Here is a 12,623-nt window from a genome sequence, read left to right as displayed (position 1 = left end):
CCCTAAAACGGACTATCAACAATATGATTCATAGAACAAGAGGATGTGATGTACAAGTATAAGGCCGTTTTATGCCATGGATGACTTTGCATGTTTGAATTTAATTCTTATTTAAAAATAAGCTTCCTTATTTTAATGTTAACATTTCGTGAAAGCTAAAGTTCATACTTAGATTTAAAAAATATAAATTGATAAGATCTGTAGATTTAAACAAAATATAAATTGACAAGATCTTTAGACTTAAAAAATATAAATTGATAAGATCTGTAGATTTAAAAAAAATATAAATTGCTAAGATTCCTAGTTTTAAAAAAATATATAAATTGAAGATATTCATAGATTTAAAAAACATATATTGATAAAATTTCTAGATTAAAAAAAATATAAATTGATAAGATCCCTAGATTAAAAAAATATAAATTGATAAGATCCCTAGATTAAAAAAAATATAAATTGATAAAATCCCTAGATTAAAAAAAATATAAACTGATAAAATCCCTAGATTAAAAAAAAAATATAAATTGATAAAATCCCTAGATTAAAAAAAAATATATAAATTGATAAGACACTTAGATTATCTTTTTTTTTTATTTGTGCGATACCTTTTTTTAACACAATAATAATAAAAAAAAATTGTCTCCTCAAGTTAAAAATAAAAGACATCAAAATTCCTGAGAATACAATATAAAATGCTTTTTGCAGAAAAAAGAAATGCAGTATTTGATACGAGCCTATCTTCTTGAAATATAACATAACAAATCTTTTGAAAGAAAAAAGTTATATAACATAGAAATCCATTTCAATTTAATATTTAAAGAACTCATTCTTTTTTAATAAGCGATTGAAATCTGAAGTGGAAACTTAAGAACTATCCAAGCAATTTAAATATTCATCCCATTGGCAAATTCTTATACTGCAGTATAATTGTATGGGAAAAGCACTTTGATTGTTGCCGTTTGCTATCAAAGCCCCAGAACTCACCATGCACCGTCAACTCCACAACTTTGCTCAGCCCTGATCCGATGCCATTTGTAGCCTGACAGAGATAGTATCCAGCATCATTCTGTTCAGCTTCCCGGACCATTAGAGATCCGTTTTCCAATGCGTGGATGTGAGAATTACTAATGATTGTTTTGTAGTCCCTCGGTCCGCTCTCTGGAATAGAGTTAGAAATTGAGTTTACTAATGAGACATAAACTCTGTATAAGGTGATCAAGTCAATGAATTGTTAAATTGCCAGTGAGTGGGAAAAGTTTCGGAAAATCAATCTGCTTAAGCGCTGTTGTATCATGTACATTAGTCTATATGTGAAATAAAAAATAAAAAAAGATGTCAGTATGATCTTTGTTTCCATAAGTTTGTGGTGAGAATTATGCTAAAAAATTTGTCATCGTTTGTAGAGCTTATTTTATATCGAAAACAATTACTTAGAAAATTTGGTACATGGCTCCTTTTATTGTTTCGCTGTAGATTTTATTATTTCTTATCTCCTTTATACATATTGCTTTTTTTAAAATAAAGAAGAATTTTGCTTGTCATCAATTATTTATTACGTAATATTTATTGCATGAATAACATTACATACTTTAAAAGGATTTTTTTAAACAGAAATGTTAAAAACACTATGTGAATGCACAGCATAATTTTTTTTGAATACAAATATACAATTCGTGTTCGATTATGATTAAATTCGGCGCATATGCAATGCACTATTCGAATATACTCTATATTATCAGGAAGATGTAAAGAATTACGTCGTTAGTTTAAATAAACAATTAGATTGATTAGAACGAATCAACTCACAACTGCACGAGACTTAGAACTTACCCATCACTGATGAAACTCAGCTTTTGTTCACTTATGGAGTGTTCGAGAACAATCCAATTGGAATATTTAAGACATATATAGAACCTTCCAGATCTTAGATGAATAAAATATAACAATTTAATTTAAATAAATGAATTCCAGTCTTTGGATAAAACATAGTGGTTGAGATTCAATCCACACACCAACTAATTTTAAACGACATGCCGACTGAAGCACGGCGATTGCTAGTTATTCTGATTTATACGGTAATATTATATATTGCTGCAATATACTATATGTATTGTAGAAGTAAATTGCAATATACTATGATTATGTCAAAATTAATTAAAATGTTGGTGTTTATGAGCTTAGGTGTTCAAAAATACTCTGAAAAAATAGTTTCTATTCAATTTCAAAATGCATTTAAAAAAACTTTCATTTTAGTATAATTATTATTTTAATGTATTTTAAAGATTTTATTTGATACATTATCTGTAGCATCTTTATTATTCTGATAAAGTTAAAACTAATTATATTGCTACTTCAAAGCATTCAATCTATCGCGTACCCTTGACAGCATTAAAATTAAGTTAAAAATTGCTTTGTTTTGGATATTAATTTTGAAATAGGATTTTGATTTGCATTTTGATTGAGTAGTATATAAATGTTCAATATGAACTCAGTAGTGCATATTGAACTTTTAGTAGATTTATTCCATTAAATTAATCTTTTTCATTCTTTTCGAAAAACAAGGTAAACTTTTAAGTAAATGCATTCTGTATTAATATAGTTTAACAGCCAGGAAATTCTATACTCAGATCGAAGAAGCTGGTCCCTAAAAGAGTCTAGTTTTAATATATTAATGAGAAAGCCTAAATAAAAGCCTTTTGAAATAATCTTTTTCCCTTCAGGAAATCAGTGATATGACAGTATTATTTCACTATACAATCACGCTTCATGGAAAGTGAAGTAAATAGAATGGCTTCCTGATTGTAACATATAGAGATTAACAACTCAGATGGAATAACTTATCCCTGTCATGCGAATTTTAACTAAATTTGAAAAGCGACTGTTATTTCAAATGCTTTTAACATCAGTATCAATAAATGTGATCTCTCCAGTTGCTTCTTTTTAAATGAGATTTATCTACTTGTTAATGCACCGCTAATGTACATAATTTGTTTTTAGATTTTAAATAAATTTATTTCGCTCTTATAGATATATCTTTTACACTGGGAAAGAGTTATGCTGCAATTCTCCAAATATATAATATAATTTGCATTTAAATTATCCTTACTACATAATTTGAATTACCATATAATGTTTAAAACAATTCGATAATGTTCAATTTAAATGTTAGTGTCATTTATTGTATAATGTATATGCTTGTAGAACAATATTTTAACTACAAGAATAAAAGCAAATGAAAAAAAAATTCTAAAGAAAACATAATTTAAATATGTTTTCATGAATTATTATCTTTCAATGTTTTTCCAATTATGTTTTAAAAATTTGTCAAGTAATGTGTTTCTATTCCTTTATGCAGTCTGATAAATAAATTCGATTCAGTTTTAAAAATTTAGTGTTGAAAATGAATGAAATTCATATATTCGATTTCACAAAGCATTTCATAACAATTTGAGTCAAAACTAAATTTTATTTGATTTTTTATTTATTAAGTGAACTAATTAATAAGATTCGAAAAATACTCAATGTATAAAAAATTACTAAGAGACGCGGATTATTGCATTAAGAATTTACTAGATGGGACCATATTTTGATATACCAGAAACTTTTAAAACTATTAATAAAATGGATTTTTGAAAAAAAAAATCCTGTTGAAAATCAATTGAATCTTAATAATCTTCAAAGTATGTTCAAATTGATTGCATAAAAATAGTTCCTATGTCTCTGATTTTATTTTAAAGTAACAGATTCAATATTTTATTGATCAAAATATCTTGAAAAATTGTAAATATCTCTTCGTGTCTTTTGGGTTGAAGTACGAGAAAGCTATACACTGTTCAAAGTAAGAAGAGAAAAAAAATATCGATTCCACTTTTTCATTCCATTTCTTTTCTTTCTTTCTTTTTGTTACGGTTTGAAATATATAGACTAGAAATGTTTTTACGAAAACGTTCTAAAACTGACCGATTGCGTTTTCAAAATGATCTGAATCGAAATAGAATTTTTCATCTCTTCGAATATATCGGAGAAAAAAAAATTAGAACTGAAGTTATTCTTTTCAAATGATATTCCGATTTTTTTATGTTTATATTTATATACTTTCATTTTTTCTGATAAGTGAACTTTCTAGAGAAAGAAATTCAGTTTATCCATAAGGATGCATTTTGTATCATTTTCGGAAATTGGACAATCTAACGGAGGAAAAATCATAAGAATATTCTTTGAGTTTGGTAATGTAAAATTTCATTTTTTGTATACAAAATAAGCAGACATGAAATCTCAATGGTTTGATTGAAATGAATCGAAAAAGAGACAAAACCATTTGGGTTTAGTGAAGTTTTTTTCTCATGTTAGTTTTATATTTATGGAAGCGCTTTTACAGCATTTTATCAAGCGAATCCGTTATCTTTATACAACGAAATTACTCAAATTTAAATATAGATATTTGAAAGAACTGATGATGAATAATAAAATGGCCAGAAATCACATCATATATTTCCTAGTCATAAAAGTAAGTTTAAAATCTTAATTCTAAAACTATAATGGTTTAATAGAAGAATTTCGATTATAAAATCGCCGAGGAGCCCTAATATAGAAAAATATGACTAGCTATATACACCAAAAACTTAATCAAAAACACAAATTCCTAATATCAATTTGGAAATGCTAGAAAACGAATAAAAATACGTGATATATTCAGTGATTATGATTTGCACTAATTTAATAAAAATATCGTGCAGCAATATCATAATAAGAACAAGGAAAGCAAAAAACATTTGTGAGTTATTTGATACCAATAATAATAGTAATATTTACACGAAGTGGCCATTGTTAACGTTATTTTATGGCTTCAAATCAAGTTGTTTGTGCATGCAGAGAAATCTGTAATGATACAGGTCTAACCCTTTATATCTGACTTTCTTCATTGTCATATGTTTTGACATAGGATCTTTAATTTATCATCAAAAAGTGATACGATTCCTCTAAGATAGTGTATAAACTCTTAACTATGAATGCACATTAATTACACATTCTTAGCTTCCTCGATTTAAAAATTAATTTATAGTTTACAGTATGGATGTAGTTTCTGTATAATGCTGCAACATTAAAATTTAATAACACTTGCTCATTTATGAGAAGGAAAAAAAAACGATGTTTGCCTATTTAATAAAATTAAGCCGATGCCATTTAATGATGAATCTTTACTGATCTTTATTAAGTACATATTTATTAAGAATGTTGTAAGAGTAACTATAACTGTTATCAAAATGTCTTATTTAGTTTTAGATAATGAACGATATATTTTTTTTTGCTTCCAATTATCAATATTCTTGTTTATATTCCAATGAATTGATGGCTGTCATAATTATAAACTGTGAGTTTGTGCACCACGGTTGAAAATCCATTAAAATTTTGCCTATGAATTTTTTTAAATTAAAAAATTAAGAAGCTAATTAATGAATATAATGTTTAATACTATTTATACGGAGATTATCAGAACATTGTTCCTAAATTCTTAGGTAAAAAAAAAATTAATGTATTATTTTTTCAATAGAACATGGGATAGTAAAGGAAAATGGCGAACTCTGTAGAGAGTTGAATGTCAATGAATGATGTAAGAAAGTAGAATATATTAAACTAAGGTTTAAAGCTCATGCTTAGAGGAATATAAATTCACAATAGCCGGAACTTATTTCCCTTTTACGCAGTCTTATTCTGCGTGCCAGTGAACTTAGTATCAACAGCAAACGTCTGAAGTACTTAAAAAATTGTTACAAGACTTTATCGACCGAAGCTATACGCATTTTTATGTCGTTATTCTTGCAATTATGTTTTTCTGCTATTGTAAATTTACATGGAATTTTCTGCATTTTTTTCTGGTGTACTCTTTCTTTTTACATAGACAAGAGCATCTGTAGTGATTGTCTTTTGAGAATGCGACCTCATATTCTATTTTAAAAAATGGTTTGTTTGATTTACTTTGAAAATTCATAAATGATCTTTTAGGATACCGTGTATATTATGCCATGGAACTGCACGCGTATTGCAAGCAGAAATTACAGGAATGGCAATGACGAGGAGGCTCTTTGGATGCATCTAGACGCTGAGATCTTTCATTTAAATGGAATGAATGGATTAGTAGCAAAACAATATATGTTGAGCCGATTTTTTTTAAAAAATTAGCCATTTATAATTGGATGAATTACATTTAATTAAAAATCAATTACTATCCAATTTAATAATAAAGGAAAATAGAAAAGAAGCATTAAGAAAGAAAATTTATTCCTAATTTATTGCTTATCTTTATTCGAAAATAAAATTACAGAAATAAGATCACTCAGACGAATAACTAATCAGAATGCGTTATATTATTTTCTTAATAATCAGATTTTGGATTTTACACAGATTAGACGAATAACTAATCAGAATGCGCTATATTCTTTTCTTAATAATCATATTTTGGATTTTACACAGATTAGACGAATAACTAATCAGAATGCGCTATATTCTTTTCTTAATAATCATATTTTGGATTTTACACAGATTAGACGAATAACTAATCAGAATGCGCTATATTCTTTTTTTAATAATCATATTTTGGATTTTACACAGATTAGACGAATAACTAATCAGAATGCGCTATATTCTTTTCTTAATAATCATATTTTGGATTTTACACAGATTAGACGAATAACTAATCAGAATGCGCTATATTCTTTTCTTAATAATCATATTTTGGATTTTACACAGATTAGACGAATAACTAATCAGAATGCGCTATATTCTTTTCTTAATAATCATATTTTGGATTTTACACAGATTAGACGAATAACTAATCAGAATGCGCTATATTCTTTTCTTAATAATCATATTTTGGATTTTACACAGATTAGACGAATAACTAATCAGAATGCGCTATATTCTTTTCTTAATAATCATATTTTGGATTTTACACAGATTAGACGAATAACTAATCAGAATGCGCTATATTCTTTTCTTAATAATCATATTTTGGATTTTACACAGATTAGACGAATAACTAATCAGAATGCGCTATATTCTTTTCTTAATAATCATATTTTGGATTTTACACAGATTAGACGAATAACTAATCAGAATGCGCTATATTCTTTTCTTAATAATCATATTTTGGATTTTACACAGATTAGACGAATAACTAATCAGAATGCGCTATATTCTTTTCTTAATAATCATATTTTGGATTTTACACAGATTAGACGAATAACTAATCAGAATGCGCTATATTCTTTTCTTAATAATCATATTTTGGATTTTATACAGATTAGACGAATAACTAATCAGAATGCGCTATATTCTTTTCTTAATAATCATATTTTGGATTTTACACAGATTAGACGAATAACTAATCAGAATGCGCTATATTCTTTTCTTAATAATCATATTTTGGATTTTACACAGATTAGACGAATAACTAATCAGAATGCGCTATATTCTTTTCTTAATAATCATATTTTGGATTTTACACAGATCCTTTGATTAATATATTGTATTAAAAAAAGTAACAAAATGAAAAATAGTTATATTCGACTTGTTAAAAAATAGTTATATTCGACTTGTTAAAAAAGAGTTATATTCGACTTGTTAAAAAAGAGTTATATTTAATGACAAAAAGGGTTTTCAAAATTAATTTTATCTGTATTCCGTTTTATCTTGATTCACAATTTGTACTAAATATTAGATTCTCTAAATTAGAATTATTGTTTTAATGGGAATCACAGCTATAAACGTCGTCGAGCCGAAGAATTAAATTAATCTCACAGATGTAGAATGAAAACGATTTCCGATTTTATTCTCAATAATTCAATGTTATTTCATTTAACTGAGAGAATCAGATTCTTCGAGTGATAAAAGATTAGATCAAGTGAGAAATGAAAATGGAATTTGCTATCATTTTTCTTAGAAATTCCACATAGACTCAAGAATTCACACAAACTGTCCAATAAAGAGTTCATTAATAACTTTGATTGATTGTTATTGCTTAAAACGTCCGAGTTCTGAATCTTGGTGTCATTGTAAATTTTAGAGGCTGCCATTTTTGAAGCGGAATTTTAAATAATTTGTTATTCCCCGAATTTTGAAATCTCTATGCATTGATCATTGCTAAAATGTAACTAAAAATGTATTAACTAAAAGGTTTATATGATTGTTGATTATATTTAGGCACACATCATTACAGCGAAATAAATAAAAAAAGTATACAATGTTTTTTCATGTGCCATAATTAAGAATTATATAGTATTATAAGATCATTCCAAATTATAATAAAAAAATAGTTTTAAGTAACGAAGAATAAATTACTAAATTCAAACTTTGCGTGCGAAATCATTTCCATGTTTTTTTTATAAATACGTTTTTCTTTTGGTTTAATTATATTAAAGTCCCGTTTCAAAGGTACATATCTCGTAATTTTGAGCCGCGGTCAGATGACGAGGACGACACCTGAGCTGATCATCCCATCTCTAAGTTTCCGAAACACACAGCGAGAGGACGTATGAGCTGAAGGCTATAGCATAAACCAGACCCACTTACACAACGATTCTTCGGTGGAATCGGGTCTCGAACCTGAAACCCTCCGATTACGAAGCCAGGAACTTACAACCAGGTCACCGCGGCCCTATGTTTCACTATTACGTGTTACAATAATCAAAGATTTCAGCGCAGCAGTGCAGCACGAGAAGCAACCGGTTCATTATACGATTTATTTCTTAGTAGTAATAAATGAAAATAGAGAACAGAACATGTGTACTCTCTCCAAGCCCTTCAGCATATTGAGCTCTAAAACTACTAAACTATACTCAGTGAAACGACAGCCTATGTGGACCAAGGCTTACAGTGCCCATATATGCTTTCTTGACCAACGGCCCTTGGGTCCAAGGCAAATGTCCCGGTTAGGTGTCAGCCTAACTCCCAATGTTTAGTTCCTAAACACGCTTGGTTCTCAGTTTATCGACCCATTGAAGGGATGAAAGGCCGAGTCGACCTTGTCCAGCCCAAGGATCGAACCTTGAACCTGTGGTTGGGTGCGCGAATTTGGCTCCAAAAAATTATGTACAATTTTAACGCTTTTCTTCAGAGCGACTCAAATACTAGTGCCTGGGACGTAAACAGTCCCCCACCCTCTGCTCCGAAACTATACCCCAAATTCAACATCATTATATGGCAATGACTTTTTATTTAAAAATTATTTTAAATTCAGAACTTAACAAAAGCATTAAATATTCAATAGATATTTTTTAATTATTTAGACTATTTCAAAAGTTAGGAATTGCTGAAATTTTTTTGAAAGGATACATTTTTATTTTATGTAAAGTGAAATTCGTCTTATAACTGAATAGTGAATTTTTGTTGATGTATTTCTAATTGCTGGATTTTTTTTCGATATTTGACCTAATTGAAATTTTACATATGAATACAGTAAATAGATTAATGAAAACTGTAGAAACATGTTACAGATAATATAAAAATAATAGTTTTCAGAAATTTTAGCTTATTCTAGTGATATTTAATAGAATCAATACTGATAACGAAATAAAACGAATACAAAGATGAATGTAAAATAATGCTCTACTAAGATGAACTAATAGTTAAAACTTTGTATTGGCATTATTGTAGATGAATGAGAACTATGTTATATTCATTACATCATATTGTTCTAGTGTAAATTGAATTTCATCATTTTAGGCCGTTTAAAGACAATTTCGAAAAGGAGCCGTGCATTGATTAATGTATCTTCCACGAGGTTACCAAAATGGTCTGAAAAACAATGATATTCACTTCTAAATCATTTAGTAGCAAAAATGTGGGACTTTGTGTTTAAAACGTTAAAAATTAAAAAAATATTTTAATAATAAGACTAGAAAATTACATATGAATTTAGAATTCATATTTCTTTTAATGACATATTTATTATTTCAAATAATATAAATTATAAATATTTACATCATTTAAAACATTTTCTTAGCTTATATGCTTATCTATAGCGACTTAGAAATCAGCTAGTGAACAACTATTAGAATGAATATTATGTATATATGTTTTTCTTTGGTTATTTTGAATTTATGCGTCTTAATATTGGATATATATTTGCCTTCTTTGCAATTTTTATACGCTTCCTTGGGAAGAAATCCGATATTAGGGAGTTATACAAAATTTATCGAGTTTTTGTTTCAAATAAAAAATAATAAGGATGTCTATTTAAAGAAAAAAATAGAGAATATGCTCATTGTCGCCTTATTCCTCGAATTTTTAGAGTTTTGAATTTAAAAACCTGTCTTCAAACTGAATGAACCAATATTAATTTAGAGATAAAACTTTGAAAATTAGGGTTGAAAATTTAAAAATATGATGAATTTCGAACCAACCTTCTGATTTTTCCCACCAAATTCTTGGTTGTGGAAAACCGTCAGCTTGGCAATCAATAATGACATTCTGGCCTACCACAACAGATTTGTCAGAAGGCTGTATTTTCCATTGAGGTGGAACTGGAAAAGAAGGAAATCTATATAGAAAAATTAAGTAGAGATGAGATTACTTATCTCTTTCTTTTTTACATCTTTTTAATCTATTTTTACATGATACTTTTATCACATGATGTTTTGTTAGAGGTTTTTGAAGTCACAAAATGCAAGGACAGAAAATTGGCTATTTATCGTCTTTGAGGTCTCAGTTTTTCGCTTTTAGGGTAATTAAAAATGATTAAGATTTAGAAAGTAATAAAAAATGATGAAGATTGTCACATGCGGCTACCTATTGCCAACAAAAAGTCACAACTTGGCATGAATGTCCTCCATGTACCCGATTCTCCTGTCTGGTCAATAAATACTAGGGCCGTAAGAAGTTATTACCCGAAGAAAATGGGAATAAACACAAGGGAAAGCACCAAAAGTTATAATTTTTTTTTAATTTTCAATTTTTCTAACCTGCAAAATAAGTTTTGGAATTGGAACGATTTTGAGATGGGAAAAAAAAAATCCTTTTTTAAAGTTGACGACTGTGCAATACTATAGTCTCATGATCTTTCCAAACCAGTTTAAGCTTTATTTTTGCTTTAAAAAAGTTCTGGCCTCGAGATAAAGTTTTGGAGTTCAAACGATTTTGAGATGGGGAAAAAAAACATTGTTTTCTAAATATTGACGCATGGGTAATCTGATAGTCACGTGAGTGTTGATATCACGTGATTTAAATAGTAATAATTTCACATAACTTGAAATTTTCGATAGTAAATTTCCTTTTTTTAAAAAATTGTTTATTATGAAAGGAGGGTACCAATTTATTGATATTAATGCTTACCTACTTACCGATGAATGAATTAATTAGTCTTCTTTGTTAAGTGTATGGGAATGTAAAAGAAAAGTAGTCTTAAAATTTAGGAAACAATACATATAATATTATTGATCTGCGTTTTAAACTTATCTTAGAAAAGCTATTATAAAACAAAAGAATACTGAGTTCTATTCATTTTGTGGGTACCTGTACAAAATACGTATAACTTGATCATATAATGAAAAAAAAAAAATGCTAATTCACTTCATTGGATTTGATGAAAATTTATATAAATCTGTGGTATTTATTTGAAAATCCATTAACTCGAAAGCTTTACAGAAAGTAGGCGGAGTGTTGTGGTGATTTAACATCCGCGGTATAAATTGCATAATTCTGGCATTTAATTAGAGATTTGATAATAGATTTAGGAAGTAGGGAATTTTGGTTAAGAATTTTACCTAATTTGACATTGCGAATTCTTAATTTAAAGACAAAACTAACAACAGATGTTGGTTGGAACGATTTTTATATAAAGGGTGTCCCAAAATTAATTCAAAATTTGAATTTACAACCCTTTGTGCAGTCAAGTATTGACAACCCTTTTAAAAACCATTTCATAGCTGATAGTTTACGATTAGTAAAAATGGAACGTTATACATTAAAACAACGTGTTTTCATTGTTGAACAATATTTCGAAACTAACGAAAGTCTTGCGGCCACAGTTCCAAAATTTGGGAATTGGCCCCCTAAATCGTGTGATTTATCACCATTGGATTTTATTTCATGGAGTTATTTGAAGTCAAAGGTCTATGCCAACAAGTCCATAAGCACTAGTTCATTGAAGGAGGCAATTCAATGCTGCATCTATGAAATCCAGCCACATTTATGAAAACTGGTCTTGGGAAAATGTCGACAAAAATTGCGTATGTGCCAGCAAAGCCGTGGAGGCCATTTGACCTATGTGTTATTACATACATAACCCTATTATGTGCACTTTACGATTCAATAAAAATCTAATAATTTATTGGAAAAAAAAACTGTCAAATCTTGCGTTAACACGTTGTTCTATCGTGCAACTCTCCAGTTTTTTAGTAATCTTAAACTGTCAGTTATCAAATGGTTTTTTAATAGGGTTGTCAACACTTCACTACACAAATAGTGGCAAATCCAAATCTTGCGAAAAATTTTGGACACTCTTTATTACGCGTCACTAAAATTATTACCTCTGAGTTCAGTTTATTTCCCTCCTTTTGTTTATTATTTATATATTAAACTAATTATTAGCATTAGTATTCAAGACTCATATTATGCCGTAATCAGTATGA

The 12,623-nt window shown here is 28.2% G+C and overlaps 1 protein-coding gene across 4 annotated transcripts in view; it reads right to left on the bottom strand.

The window, feature by feature from the left end:
- The window catches only part of LOC129981768 (cell adhesion molecule Dscam2-like), a 519,426-nt gene that overhangs the window by 123,456 nt on the left and 383,347 nt on the right, over positions 1 to 12,623 (bottom strand). For all 4 annotated transcript variants that reach the window (XM_056092759.1, XM_056092760.1, XM_056092761.1 and 1 more), the window contains exons 10-11: positions 10,398 to 10,517; positions 982 to 1,155 (exon numbers count right to left, since the gene is read on the bottom strand). In XM_056092759.1, the coding sequence (XP_055948734.1) occupies positions 982 to 1,155; positions 10,398 to 10,517 (294 nt within the window). The remainder of the gene's footprint in view (positions 1 to 981; positions 1,156 to 10,397; positions 10,518 to 12,623) is intronic.

This window comes from Argiope bruennichi, chromosome 8 (genome assembly GCF_947563725.1).
Source record: "Argiope bruennichi chromosome 8, qqArgBrue1.1, whole genome shotgun sequence".
NCBI classification, from domain to species: Eukaryota; Metazoa; Arthropoda; class Arachnida; order Araneae; family Araneidae; genus Argiope; species Argiope bruennichi.
The sequence above is the reverse complement of the archived record's forward strand: the minus strand, read 5'-3'. Positions and strand labels throughout refer to the sequence as shown.